The sequence below is a fragment of the Coniophora puteana genome (assembly GCF_000271625.1).
Source record: "Coniophora puteana RWD-64-598 SS2 unplaced genomic scaffold CONPUscaffold_1, whole genome shotgun sequence".
Lineage (NCBI taxonomy): Eukaryota > Fungi > Basidiomycota > Agaricomycetes > Boletales > Coniophoraceae > Coniophora > Coniophora puteana.
Genome location: NW_006913053.1, coordinates 3,403,655 through 3,417,886, shown reverse-complemented (window position 1 = coordinate 3,417,886; position 14,232 = coordinate 3,403,655). Strand labels below are relative to the sequence as shown.

Below are 14,232 nucleotides of genomic sequence, written 5' to 3'. Positions count from 1 at the left end.
CAGTCAGAAGGCCGAGGAACCAAAGGTTCGAAAGATCGGTGCCAGCTGGTTGTGCAATACACCGTTGCTGATTAATGATTCATCAGAAGTTTACAGAAATAAATCGAAGAAAGCGCGCACAAACGCGACGGTCTGATGATTTTTGCCTGGGCCACCTAAAGCGCTTCCTACTATGCAACCAAGCGACTTTGAGCCATTATGCAAAGGGTGCGACTAAATCTAATGTGGTTTGATCAGTCTAGCCGGCGAGCGAAGTCGAAGCAGGCTGGATCGCAGTGTTGTTCATCCTTCTACTAGTAAACGACAGTATTTCCCCGTGGCAACATTCACTCACTCCAATATCTGGATCTCAAGCCAGCAAGCGAAAAAGATATAAAGTTTCTCAGTTGGCTACTCTGGCACTGACCATGATTAACGTCCTCTTCGTTACGTCGCATCAGGCCCTTAGCTCCTCGGAATCATCTGGAATCATGTATTCGGAATATTCAAGTTACTTCTTGATTCGCTCATCAGGTACACTCATGAGAAAAGATAGATGCGATCTGGACAGCCATTAATATTGTGCCATGGGGCTACTATGGGCCACCAAGAGACATGGGATGCACGATGCGCAAAGTCCTGCAGTCCCAGCGAATTTGACATGTTTAACGATTCTTAGTAGGCAAGAACGATTCTCCGAGCCGCGAGCTTCCATGAACACAATTTCTTTCGGTTAGTCCCGGGTCGGATTTTTAACACTACTCATTGAGCGACTTTCAATTAAGACTCTGTGAAAACGCCGACTGTCGGCTGGGTTCCGTCCTATTCTAAAACATGGTAGTTTTTGAAGCTTTAAATTTGCATCGAAACGCTCCCCAGCTGCAGAAGCGCCATGCTTCTCCGCGAGGCGAAGAACATCGGAGTGGCGCAGGTCGGAGAGTTCTGGCCTTTACGGGGTCCTGATACCCCATCGAGATCAAGAAGCCTCCCGAGATTTGCGGTTCTTTGGCAAGGATTACGTCTGCTCTCTGCTATATCATGTCGTAGAGCTCCTCGGCCTACAGCCCACTCTGTTGTTGTGGTTTTTCCTGTCAATCGAGATCCGGTTCACAATCACTACAAGATTGCGTCGACGGGTGCCAGTGCGCACCAGCTACCTGGATCCAAATTACTACATAAGCCTAAGGTGCAACGAGGATCAAAGTGTAGCCTAGTGAAAACGTTCAGCTAGCCCAGCTGCAGCCCGTTTTATCTCCCAATAACAATAAGGCGTAAAAAGCATGGTGAAACTGCCACATTATATGAGGTGTATGCAAGAAACGAGATATAGTGCGGTATGCAGGAGATTATAGTGCCAGTAAGAAAAGTACAGTATCCTATGAGCTGACATTAGCGTCCGTAAAGAGAGGGAAATAAGGTGTATGTGATTAAGTCGTTTTCTTCCGGGCGTAGATGTTCTGTATGCATACAAACACGGGCTCTTTCCCTTCCATGAGCTCGTTCACAGCTTTCGTCTGGAGGTCATCGACGAATGCCTCCGAGAGACCGCTTCGTAGGAGAAGAGGCCTGCCACCCTTCATGAACGCCTATAAGAGGCATGTCAATCCACAATCGAGCTGACGAACCGGCATGGGGGCGCGAAAACTTACCACAATGTCGTCTCGCATCGTTGCGCCGATGCGATTCCATTTAGCACTCTGGGGGTCGTTCCCTCGGAGCCACGGGGAACATGGGAACCAGTACTCGCGATAGACCACGTTCTCGAACGCCGGATGGTCTTCGACCCATTGACGCAGGTGACCCGAGGCATCAGCCTCTCCACCGCGTTGCATAACGGCTTGCCGGGCGGTCGCCATCCATTGGGCAGCCCATGGAGGGCCATATTCGCCTGGACCTCTTACGATGTTGACGTGGTCGGCGCCAGTGAATGCAAATGGAAATTCGATGAGTTCCATTAAGCCACCCGGGCGGAGGACGTGACTGATATGGTCGATGAGACCTTGATAATCCCGTATCTGAGAGAGCACATTGTGAATCAAATGCTCGTGCCATACATCAATGATCCCTTACGCCTGAAGAGACAAGTTGGACATGGACCACGTCGAAGTCTCCGTAAAAGTGCTCAAGGCCGAGATTGATGTCATCGACTTCGCTCCTGAGAAGCGTGTAGTCTGAGTCACGTTTATGATTGGCGAGTCGGGCCGGTACTCCTTACCTGCAGTTTGGAGGCATGTCCCTGGATAGATGGTTAGCATGCCCTTTTCACGCGGCCGATCAAAAAGAATGACATACGGAGACTGCATGGGAACAAGATCCACCGCGACAGCGCTGCAGTGAGGAAACTGACGCGCAATATCCATTATCCTACACGAACGTGAGCACGGCGGCGCAATTGAGCGCTAATAGTTCTCACCAGCAGCCGCTCCCACAGCCCAAGTCGAGTACGGCCTTGATTTCGCCCGGCACACCGCCGAGATTATCTTCGGCCAAAACCTCCGGGAGTGGCGGGGGGTACTTGCCAATCACCTCATTGAACATGAGGTATTGGTTGTCTGCGATGAACATCAGTATCAGAGATGAAATACGAATACGCGCTGCAGAGACGCGTACTCAGGCGATCGATCTCTTCGTCGTCTGCGGGAAGCGTGTACACCTCCGAATAGTTGTTCAAACCTCTGCCGTACTCTGTACGAAAAGCCTGAGCGCGAAAGGAGCTCGTTACGGATACGACAGAGGGTGTGGGGGAGGCGGACCGCATAGAAACATCGTATGACGTCCTTGAGCTCGCGACACTAGGGAAGTCCCAAGACATCTCAGTGTATCTGTCGGATGAGTCAGTGTCGCTGGAGGTATCATCATTGTGGACGTGTTGGTGGTTGTAGGACATGGCAGTCGACATGAACTAGGGAGAGCAAACGGACGATGGCCATAAAGCGAGCTAGGTTGATATAGACGATGTGAGACGTTCGGCGGACATGGCGTCAAATTTCCGCCACTCCGGACGACGTTGGTCGCATCCGTCCACCGTTGCGACCGCGTGAATGGCTCACGTGCACGTGGCCAGGACCATCATCATCTCCCCGGACTTGCCTTCCTTTTCCGCCTTTCTTTGCTCAGTACAAACCACTAGGGACCATTCACAAGTTTACACCCCGATCCGAGCAACTCTTCTCTTCTCTTCATTAAACTCCCTTCTCTGTCTTCTCTTAGTGCTTCTCTGCAAATCTCTTTTTTTCCTTTATGTAATACCCGCATCGCTGCTGATCGCATGTCCGCCGCGGCGCGAGACCATGATTCCTTCGAATTTAGTCCCGCACACAAGCGCCCCTCGATGACGAATAAACGCTTAGGTCGATCCTTTGACAGCCTTGACGCAGGGGTAACTCGGCTTCCCACGCTCATGCTGCGGGTGCATCAGGTGCTGGACAAGCTAGAACTTTGTGTAGACATACCTTTCTAAGCGGCCACGGCGCTGCAGCACCATCCTGGCCTAGGATTTGATCGCCTCAGCCTTGCCTTATTAAACGGGGCGCATTGTAGTGCGCTGAGCCCGGAATGAAGTTAATAAAGAGCTACCCTGTCACACGGTGGCAGGATATATGCATGGCAGTATTCAACGGAACGAGGCCCCTGCGCCGACGATAGCAGGTTTTCATATTTGTCTAGCTTGCCTCGTCTCCTTGCCTCATGGTTGTCCTTGAGACAATGGAAATATCAGATGAGTGGCCATGGCCATCGAATCCAGAACCAGACAGATACCCAATATTTTTACAGCCCATTGCCACCAATGCAACCATCTTGATTACGGCGCTGATTTAGATGGCAATGCATGCGTGAAACCGCGCACACAATATGTAACCGGCAGCTCAGAAACCGACTGCTAGGAGTAATTTGGCCCGTCGGCGGACATGGTCTCGCCAGCCACATAACTTAACACAGCGAGTCCATTCATTGGGCACATAAATTCACCCACGTTCGCAATCTTCAAATCTTTAGCTTCCAAACTTCACGTTTGAGAGATCCTATGAACGACAGCCAAATAAATGTACAACTGGTAATCATCGAGCGCGAGGGTATCGCCACTCATTTCCAGTATGATGTTGAAGGCATGCGTCGACTCTGTTGAAATTTCAACCACAGTTTTGCTGGTGTATCGACGTTCGCCCAAGGGTAGCGGAGCAGAGTCGACCATCACCGCTTCTTGAGAGCCTCGAACCGACGAGCGAGGGCTGCAAAGTCATCTTCCTCGTAAGGCGGCGGGTCTGGCTTCTTAGCCACTGATGAAGAACCAGAAGCGTTAGGCTTGCCGCCTTCCGCTTCGTCTTCTGTTGGAGGAAGATCGGGCAGTTTAGGCGTGCGAGTCCGGGGTGCTGGCTCATCCCCGTCTTTGGCGTCTTTGTCCGGCTCCGGGGACTTTGATTGGCTTTCTGCCGTTGTATCACCTTTTGCTTCCTGTATGTACAGCGCGTCAATTATAAGCCCGCGGTAAGAAAAGCGACTGACCTTAACGCCACCGTCTTCGCCTGAGCTACCTCCGCCGCTCGACGCTCTCCAGTTGACGGCATAGGCTTTAGCAATCTCGCCAAGGTAGGCATCTACCAGTTCTGTTGACGGTGTCTCTATAATGAGCTTGCGTGTGACCTATGTACCATCCGCCCACCGCGGGAGTGATGGTTAGTAACGATAGATTCGTGGGCGCAGAAGCTCAACTGCGTACCCGTTCACTGACACAGCCGTTCTGATTTTCTATCGCTGCTAAAGAAAAGTCGCGTCCATACTTGTGCATCAAGATCTCTCGCAGTACATGCAGCTCTGACAATATTCACCAGCCACAAGGACGGCTTAGTGGCGTTGAACACAGGGACATGAAATCAGCACATACCTTTTACCTCCGTCCTTTGAGCGGCATGAACAATGCTACAAACGCCTTCACTGATGCCGGGGTCAGGTTCTTTGGAGCTATACCTAAGGAGTTAGCTACGAATCAGCTGAACAACAAGACATACGCACTTCAACTCAAGCAAGCCGAATCTTGCAATCAGGAGTTCACAGTAAAGCTCCAGAAGTTCCAAGAGCTCTACGTGTATATCTTCGTTGATAACTAGAAGGATTGAGGTGGAGTTGGCTCGGGCTGTGACCCCGACGTCATTGACGCAACGGAGAGCGTACTAGCTTCGACCTTGATCCTAGCACTTTCTACTTTGCCGCGTTCAAGAAGAACAGCAATCTCGCGACGTGAAGCCTTGGCCTGAGCTTCTTTCTTCTGCTGACTGATGCGCAGGCGCTGGACGGATAGCCTGGAGAAGAACGTGAACAGGAGTGAACATTGATTGCGTCTGCGATCGAGACGACGATGGAGGTTTACCGGAGCTGGACCTATTCGCGTTTTGTGTTTCGTGAGCAAGATGGTGGTAACGATGGGGTAGGTGCAGCAAGCTTGATGATAACAGAGAAGGCACCGACCTTGGCCTTTGCAGCGTTCCACGGAGGCATGACAGACAAGTAAGTGGTGCTCAATCTGGCTGTGCAGTCAATGGATCCCCCGCGACTCCGGGCAACCGATCCGAAGATAGCATAGCACAAAACAACTAGTACAACCACATGCACTTAAGCTATTCAACGATCGCTTATCTCTACTTTCCTCTTTGCTTCTCTCCCCCTCTTCTCTCACGTCGAACAGTCCCTTTCGCTCGACGAACAAACGTGCAGCATATTGGGCATTAGCATCATGTGCAAGGTTGACCATGCCTCGCAGCATCTGTGGACACAAGCTTACGGAAGGCACCATATGAGATCGAGATACATGTCAATCAATCGGCCCCTGCCTTAGCTGGCCTACGCTGTACTAGTGCGCCATCAGCATCTTTGAGAAATTGCGACCAAGCTGCGCAAGTGAAAGCATGCAGGAACGCAATAAAACTCTAATATGCTGCTCGTCATGATCATGAGCAGTGGGACATCCTGCATCATGCTTGAAGCTGAAAGCTGGAAGTAGTGACATCAGCTCGACGAGTAAGTATGGTTGCCTAGGCGAGGGGAGACGAGACCCCACGTTTTCAATTGATGCGGTGAGTGGTCTTGACAACCGTGTACACAACTCGCCCGGTTCAAGGGGAGCTAACAAGCCGTCGTCTACAAGTGAAGATGTCTACGTTTAGTTCCCGGCCAGTGTACTCGCTTGCCCCACGCCAATAGTGGCTCATGTCTTGGTACACATTTGCTTCATCGACTCCGAGCACCACAGCTCCTGTCAATTAATTTAATAGGATATGTGGAGGGACTTCGCGTGCCCCGGGTTCGACTCTTCTCCTCTCTGAACAACTTGATCTCGCGTCCTCATTATTATTATCCAATTCCCACCACCTTACTCCGGGCGATCAAGTCAAGTCTGGTGAGACTTTGTTATTTTCGATTGATCCGGCAAGACAGGTGTGGTCAATATTGGACAGTATTGGACTGCAAATGCACTGTACCTAGCTGATGTGTCCCTTTTCCTGTCACCTCAGACGAAGATCATCACGGAACCTCTAATACGCCATCTCGCCGGACAAGTCAGTAAGTTCGCGTGTAAGCATCAAGCATCTACAGCCCCATGAATTTATTGGTCTGACACTGCTCTGACTTCAACCCTCTTACCACTCCTTACACAACCGCCCTGCCATGACGGTGCAGCCCCGACCGATTCCTCGAAGCCCACCGCGCTTGTCGATTGACTTACCGACGAGTCTGCGCGACAGTTCCTCTCCATTTTCGGCACTCTCGACACCCGGTGCAACAACCTCGGGAACGTCGCCAAGCACGGGTGAGATGGATAGTTGGTTCATCTGCCGCGTACAGTGTCTCTATGACTTTGAATCGGACGACCCGGATCACCTTCCTTTTCACAAGAACGAGATCCTGACTATTGCAAAGCAAGAAGAGACGGGGTGGTGGGCCGCCATACGCCCGCCTGGAGACCGCATAGGATGGATACCAAGCAGTTTCGTGGAGCCCATCATCGAAGACGGACCCGCCACGAACACAGAATCGGCTAGTGAGTTGGAAAGGCAGAATAGTTATCCGACATCCGTATCCTTCGAGAGTCAAAACGAAGGATGGGTTCAACTTAAAAATAACCAAAGGGTAACGTCCATGTTTCTCGACCTTACGAGACCGCTGACCCATCTTCCCCAGGTTCCCTGCCTCCAGCTTGGCACTTCCACCGATTTATTTTCCCGAGGCGGGCTGTCTGCGGGCTCAATGAGTCCGACGTCATTCTTCGATATCGTAGACGACTTGGATTCTCCTACTCAGTTCCGGCCTCCGCCTTCACCCTTGTCGGCGGTACCGAAACCGCCTCACGACCCATGGACTCCTTTGACGCCCATGACGCCGTCCACTCCTGCCACTCATCAGCATCGCCGCGCCCATTCGACCACGTCCGTTCAATACAGTCATACCGCTCCCATCAAGACGCAATATGGTCGACAAGTGCGACCTCTTCCTGTTATTGTGGACAACGGCGACACAGTGACCCGACTCTCCGCACTCATGGGTTCTTATGCATCACCTATGGGATACGAACTTCTTTCGAATCCTAACATCAATGAATCCTTGCATTCACATTCGCGGAGTCGAAGCACTTCTTTCCGTTCAAAACGTCTGCCAGATCCTCCTTCAGGAGCCCAGACTCCCAGGAAGCAGTTGCCTACACCTCCCCCACACCCGCCTGAACAGCAGATCCCGAGTTATGAGTTGCAGACAGAAAGGGGGGTTGTGAGGGCTGGGACACTGAGGGCGCTATTGCAGAAGCTGACTGCGGAGTCCAGTGGTAAGTAATTAGTCTCCATTTACTACAGTGGGTTATAGAAGTCTTTGTAGGCCCTCAGGATGTAACGTTCCGCGAAGATTTTCTCCTCACTTTCAGGACGTTTACCACACCGGACGAGTTCTTCGACTTGTTGGTTGCTCGGTTCGACATGGCGCCTCCTCCGAACATTTCGGCGAGAGCACTGGAGCTGTGGAGGGAACGGGAGCTTCGGCCAGTCCAGAACCGGGTCATGACAATCCTCACCCTCTGGGTTGAGTCCTATCACCTCATGCAGGAGGAACCGATGCTTGGGCGAAGATTATCGAATTTTCTGAGTAGCACTTCGATTCCACCGCAGATGTCACGACCCGCAAGAGCTCTGCTGAAATCAATTTCAGAGGTAAGCGTGTTGTTTTCCAGCGTATTAAATACTCATTCCGGTTCCTTGCAGTCTAAAGCAGAGCCCTATGAATCACCCGTAGCTTCGCCTTTGACTCCCGCAACGCCTTTGACCCCCGCCACCCCGTCACTGTTCAAGCGTCCCAAAAACAATCCCAATGACCTTTGTCGATGGAACCCAGATGAAATTGCGGAGCATCTATGTGTGATCGAGCAGAGACTTTACGCAGCGATTCGTCCGGAGGAGTGTTTCTGCTGGACACGAATGCAGCAGGGGCGGGAGGTTAGCAACATTACAGCGTTCATGAACGCATACAAGAAGGTCTCTTCATGGGTCAAGATGAGCATTCTATCTCAAGAATCGCTCAGCAAACGCGCGGCGACGGTCGACTTTTGGATACAGGTTGCCGATGTAAGCTTATGCCTTGAATCCCCGTCTTGGACCATGACTTACTCCTCCATTAGAAATGTCGCAACGCCCAGAACTATCATTCTCTGTCCGCCATTATTACCGGTCTCTCCAGTCAGGTCGTCACAAAGCTGCGCTACACCTGGAAGCAAAGCACGCGAAGAGCGCAGTTCGACTCGCACAGCAAGCTCTGCGACTCCGCGAGTGACTTCTCGACTTTTTTATGCGTCATGAAGCGCACAGAGGGCCCGTGCACGCCCATCCTCCGCATGTTCCTCACCGAGCTGGTATCCGTTGACAAGGCCATGAAAGACACCGTCGAGGTTCCCACCTCCGTAGGGCCCATCCAGTGCATCAACTTCGCCAAACGCCAAAAGTTCGCCAACGTCGTTGGCACCCTGCTTCGACACCAGCAGAACCCGTACCCGTATACCATCGTCGAGGCTACGCGGAGTTTTATGGTGTCCCAGATGAACACCGCTGTCGCAAAGGAATCCAGTTGGTTCTGGACTCGCAGCGAGAAGCTGCAGACTTCCGAGGCTGCGCGCCTCGATGTCAAAGGACGCCTGGACGCCGCCGGCATTCTGTGATTTTCGTTCCTCCGTGGTTTTGATATTTCTATTTCTCTAATGCAACCCAGTGTATTCCGGTCGCTTAGTAATTATTCTGTATACTGGCGTATACCTGATGGATGATCTCACGGACACACTTAAAACACCTGTACTCACTCATCATGTACTATCTACCATTCGTTACTCACTACCCACTCAGTACTCATCAGTTACCCACTATCGCTTACCCACCAATGCAATGCTATCGACTTTGATCTCTTACCCGGTAATCTGCAAGCGTGGACGCAGTTTGCAAAAACGGTGTAGCACGACAATGTTCATAGTGGTGTATACCCTAGTGGTCGGCACAACGTGTTGTAATGTAAGATTACATGTGAGGGTGAAAGAGTCATAATGGGAGGGAAAAATCAAGGCAAAATATGTCGTTATGTATGTGAGTAGCCGAGAGATAACAATCTAGCAGTTGCAATCACTGGATCCAGGCTGGTTGTTGGCCTGCTTGTTGAGGTCAACACCGCTTCGTGCACCAGCGGTGCCCCGTGTAGCACCTGATCGTGCTGGCGGAGGAGCAGTAGTGGGAAGCTTCTTGGCTGGGAGAAAACGTCAGATGCCAAGATTGCGCAGGCGATGTTGGGGTCAGAGTGAAGGCGGAAAGGGGACAGACCTATTGCTGTGAAAATCTCGGACACGCCCTCGCCCGACTTGGCGGACGTCTCGCCCCACATGAGGCCCTCCTCCTCGGCATACTTCTGTGCCTCCTCCTGGGTGACCTGGCGGCGCGCAGACAAGTCGGTCTTGTTGCCGCAGAGGGCGATGACGATGGATGGGTCGGCTTGGCGCTGAAGCTCGCGAATCCATGTGCGGGCCTTCTCGAGCGATGCGGACTGGGTGATATCGTAGACAACGACGGCGCAGTTGGCATTACGGTAGTACATGGGGGCCTGCGAATGATTAAAAGTCGTGTGCAAGGCGTTGCACCATAACACCTACCAAAGACTGCGAGGAAGGTTAGTACGTCAGACGTTGTTATCAAGATAGGCAACACTTTACCTTGTATCGCTCCTGGCCAGCAGTATCCCTGTCAAATATTGAGGAGTATGTTGCCGGTGATTTGTTTGAGACGTACCAAATCTCGAATTTAACAGTCGTTTGATCATCCAGTGTTACTGTTTGCGTCAGGAAGGCAGCTGTACACAGGGTATGAGTCAAAGGAAACCAGGACTGAGGTAGAGGGCTCACCTCCGATGGTGCTTTCCCGGTAGTCGTCAAATTGATCCTTGACAAATCGTAGCACAAGACTGCATGTTACTCAGTGACGTTGTTTAACAGCAAGGCACCAGTTGCTCGTCACCTTGACTTCCCGACAGCGGACTCTCCTATGGAGTTGTTTAGAGAATGAATATGTATGTATGCTATGCTGGGTTACTCACCAAGAAGTACGAGTTTGAACTGAAGCTGTTTTGACATGATGCGGGAGGGAGGAGGAGGAGAGAGTGGATGGCAGTGGAGTTGAAGAGCACTAGAACAGGAACGCAACGCGCAGCTCGTTCGGTCACTTAGAGGTACTCCATATTTATTTATTTAGGGAATAATTTCCCCAGCGTGAGCCCACCCAGCTCCTAAAATCCCACGGATGGGTGACGGGGGCGATGGAAATTTGCGTGGATTGTGGCTTGAGAGTGGCCCGGCTCTGTTTCGCACCACCACCACCGAACGTCTGTCCCACCTGTCCCCGTCTTGCGTCTCGCTCAGCCCCTCTAAGTTTATTCACTCTGTGACGCAGGAGTCGTCTCTGAGCCTATTCTGTTGCTCTCTCGCCCACTGCTCCTCGCACTTGCTCTCGAGTCGTCCAGTTAGCACCTAGCACCAAGTCAGAGTTTCTGAAAATCCCAGCCGGCTCATCATGAATCGCCACCACCCATACAACCAAAGCTTCGAAAATTCTCGCAGAGGCGGCAACTCTTCCGGAGCATTTGGCCCTGACAGAAGTCATCACCGCGGTGGCCATCGTGGCGGCGGTAGAAACGTCGGCCGCAACCGCGGCGGAGGTTCATTCAACAACACCTACGATTCGAGTCCCAGCCCGTATGACCAGGGCCCTCCTCCGCAGGGCGACTCAGGTCCATACAATAATTATAGTAACGTCCAAGATCCCTATTATCTGAATGGAGGCGGATACAATGCTGGCCCGCCCGATCAGTATGGCGGCGGCGCCCAAGATGGTTATGGTCAGGGATACACCGGCAGCTTTGAAGGTGCGCTCGAGCTTGAGACTGAAAGATTTTGTGTGGATTTCCAGGCAGGAATACAAGTGGCTCGGCTTAAGACGCATGTGAACCGCGTGGGTTCGGCTTGGGGCACTTGAGAGCCCATGAGACTCTCAGAGCTTGCTTGAGCAAGTCAACGACAACGGCACTGACGGTGACAACCCCGTTGGCACTTTCAATCAAAGTTGGATGAATTTCGTGCGCGATGAGAATGTCGTCTTGTTCATCAAAGACGCGCATACATGGTGGCGTCCCCTAAGGTTTCTCCTGGGTGTGCCACTTGTATTCTGGTCTGCGGCGTCGCACATCCACTTCATCATTTAGCCTTTTGATCCTTTGAACATTGGAAAGAACCAAGTCTCACGTTATATCGATGTTTTCTCAGACGGTCCAGATGGAAACTATGACGATAGAGGAGGCTATGGTACGCGACCTCAGCAAGGGAAACGCAACGTGCGGCGAGAGCGCGATGACAAAGTCCACGATTCCATCATTGAAGAACGCATCCAGCGTGAAAGACCGTGCCGTACCTTATTTATTCGTAATATCAAGGCGAGTTTCATCTCAGCGATGAGTCGGGTTCTTCATGCACGACGCATTTGCTTTCATATCAAGGACGTCGAGACTGACTGCTGTAATATTCAGTACGAGACCAATAGTGACGACGTACGTCGATCCTTTGAAGAGCACGGCGATATCAAAACATTCTTTGACCTCATATCAACCCGCGGAATGGTTTTCGTTACTTACGTGAGTAATATAAGCTGCTTGATTGGACAACGAATCCTGAGGATCTGCAGTTCGATTTGCGAGCAGCTGAGAGAGCGAGAGACCGTCTTCAAGGATCTGAAATAAGTGGCCGACCCGTGAGTAATTGGCCCGCCAAAATCGAGGATATAGGCGCTCATTGCCAGCTTTGCCATTGCTTCAGATTGATGTCCACTACTCACTGCCTCGAGACGATGGCGGGAAAGGTGGAGACAAAAACCAGGTGGGAATATAAATTGAACGAATGATCCTTCAGTATACTAATGGAAGAAAATGCCCCAACAGTATCAGGGAACTCTTATCGTTACGATGCGCAACTCTTCATCAGGGCAAGGAATCGACGACAATGAGGTTCGAAGAAGGTTCCAGCAAATAGGGGATGTGAAATCTGTGATGCCTGGTGACCATCCTGCGTACGTCGAACAGTGCATTTACATTGACTGCATTTGATACGAAGCTTGCACAGCCAACGATACGTTGAGTTCTACGATATTAGGGTACGCTGTTTTGAGCCTGTGATTGAACGTCCTCAACTTGCTGACATCGACTTAGGCTTGCGATATAGCGTTCGACCGTTTGAATCACCAACCTTTGCAAGATGGAATGATGGAGGTTACATTTGCATGGGAAGAGCAAGAAGTAACGGGTCCCGCCACCCAACGCCAGCCAAAGTTTGACGGTGGCGGAGGCCGTGATTGGGATGATGGCCATCGTGGCGGCGGTACTCATGGACGACGAGGTCACCGTGGCGGCCGCGGAAGAGGCAAGGGGCGTGGAGGCTCAAACAGCGGAGGCGGTGGGCAGAATGATGGGTGGGACCGCAGAGATGACTGGGGTAGTGGGGATCGCCGTCGCTTTGAGGACGACTTTCGTGGCGGACGTGGTGGGAGAGGGGGAGGCGGCGGTGGAGGTGGTGGAGGAGGCAGTGGAGGATACGGAGGTGACAGATTTGACAGCCGTAATGGCTCGAATGGTTTGCCTTCGGGACCAGGCGGTCCTGGAGGTTATGGGCCTCCGCCTGGCTATGGTGAGCCTCCAAGTGGGCCAAGTGGTTATAGTGCACCTCCTCCCAATGCACCCGCGGTTCCTCAACCTCAAGCTGTAAATATCTAAGTTTTTGACTATGGAGAGGAATACTACTAACACGTTTTACGCAGGGTCCTGCCGGTGATCGGTTGGAGCAAGCCCGTCAAGTTCAGCAATTACTCGCCGCTCTGAAGCAGCCTATCAGTAGCAACACGCCTCCCATGAACACTCAACCTGCCTCTCTCCCACCTACAACATTAGGCATGCCCCCATTGCCCCCTTCACAAAATGGTGCCGGTTACTATGCCCCCCCACCCCCAAGCATGGCTTCGCAGCCTCCTTATGGCGCAGTGCCTCCTGGTCCCGGAAGCGCCCCTGCGTACGGCTCGTTGCCGCCGCCGCCGAGTTCAGCGACACTACCCTCAAGTCTTCCGCCGAATATTCTGGCATTGTTGCAACAACAGACCCAAGGTGCACCAGCTTCAGGACCACCCCAAGCTGCGCCTCCTCCAGGCCATTATGGCATGCCTCCCCCTATGATGTCTCCTCCTCCGATGTCCAGCATGCCTCCTGGAGGTTCACCCCCTACAAGCGGTGGGTATCAAAGCTACATGGGATACATGGTGAGCTTTTCTGCTCCATAACCTAGCCTCATAAACCGATATCTGTCTCGTCAGCCTCCAAAGCGGTCGTAATTATTGTTGTATCTATTCACGTATACGAACAATGAATGGGGTACACCTTCGGACTTCCTTTTACTGTTAAACCCATCTACTCATTCTGCTCCTCTGCTCTCTGTCTTTCTAGCGATACTCCTACAAGCGTCGCATGTCTATCTTATTGCTACGTTTGCCGTAAATGCCCTTGCTTGTATATATTTTGACCTTATCTCATGCCTGCCATGCTCTACGTGTCGGATTTTTCACCCGACGCAAATCCGACGCCATATCATGATGCCAACATGATGCATGATGGTTATGTGTCGCATCGGACCTTTCGGGCAGCTCATGTCGGTCACAGGTC

At 51.8% G+C, this 14,232-nt stretch overlaps 5 protein-coding genes across 5 annotated transcripts; 2 read left to right on the top strand and 3 right to left on the bottom strand.

The window, feature by feature from the left end:
• Positions 1-1,084: 1,084 nt before the first annotated feature.
• CONPUDRAFT_79261 (S-adenosyl-L-methionine-dependent methyltransferase) lies at positions 1,085-2,858 on the bottom strand. Its single transcript, XM_007764643.1, has 7 exons — positions 2,590-2,858; positions 2,393-2,531; positions 2,272-2,343; positions 2,195-2,215; positions 2,050-2,134; positions 1,629-1,994; positions 1,085-1,565 (listed from the first exon to the last, which is right to left on the bottom strand). Exons 1-7 carry the CDS (start codon positions 2,789-2,791, stop codon positions 1,407-1,409), a joined length of 1,044 nt encoding a protein of 347 aa, XP_007762833.1. The 5' UTR covers positions 2,792-2,858; the 3' UTR covers positions 1,085-1,406.
• A 1,097-nt stretch (positions 2,859-3,955) lies between these two features.
• Positions 3,956-5,472, bottom strand: CONPUDRAFT_161701 (DUF292-domain-containing protein; the record flags this gene model as incomplete). Its single annotated transcript, XM_007765506.1, has 8 exons — positions 3,956-4,431; positions 4,483-4,620; positions 4,697-4,791; positions 4,862-4,938; positions 4,990-5,080; positions 5,149-5,276; positions 5,345-5,355; positions 5,443-5,472. The coding sequence occupies 8 exons, from the start codon at positions 5,470-5,472 to the stop codon at positions 4,171-4,173; spliced, it is 831 nt and encodes a 276-aa protein (XP_007763696.1). The 3' UTR covers positions 3,956-4,170.
• Positions 5,473-6,639: 1,167 nt separating this feature from the next.
• Positions 6,640-9,166, top strand: CONPUDRAFT_149131 (ras GEF; the record flags this gene model as incomplete). Its single annotated transcript, XM_007765505.1, has 5 exons — positions 6,640-7,101; positions 7,153-7,789; positions 7,840-8,168; positions 8,220-8,579; positions 8,633-9,166. The coding sequence occupies 5 exons, from the start codon at positions 6,640-6,642 to the stop codon at positions 9,164-9,166; spliced, it is 2,322 nt and encodes a 773-aa protein (XP_007763695.1).
• A 307-nt stretch (positions 9,167-9,473) lies between these two features.
• On the bottom strand, positions 9,474-10,692 carry CONPUDRAFT_134397 (GTP-binding protein RAB5). Its single transcript, XM_007765503.1, has 7 exons — positions 10,576-10,692; positions 10,500-10,521; positions 10,388-10,446; positions 10,199-10,335; positions 10,139-10,144; positions 9,813-10,089; positions 9,474-9,738 (listed from the first exon to the last, which is right to left on the bottom strand). Exons 1-7 carry the CDS (start codon positions 10,613-10,615, stop codon positions 9,605-9,607), a joined length of 675 nt encoding a protein of 224 aa, XP_007763693.1. The 5' UTR covers positions 10,616-10,692; the 3' UTR covers positions 9,474-9,604.
• Positions 10,693-10,926: 234 nt separating this feature from the next.
• Positions 10,927-13,944, top strand: CONPUDRAFT_79258 (uncharacterized protein). The gene is made up of 10 exons (XM_007764642.1): positions 10,927-11,403; positions 11,801-11,967; positions 12,061-12,165; positions 12,216-12,281; positions 12,347-12,406; positions 12,469-12,596; positions 12,650-12,680; positions 12,736-13,284; positions 13,341-13,832; positions 13,887-13,944. The coding sequence occupies exons 1-10, from the start codon at positions 11,052-11,054 to the stop codon at positions 13,902-13,904; spliced, it is 1,968 nt and encodes a 655-aa protein (XP_007762832.1). The 5' UTR covers positions 10,927-11,051; the 3' UTR covers positions 13,905-13,944.
• The last annotated feature ends 288 nt before the right edge of the window (positions 13,945-14,232 follow it).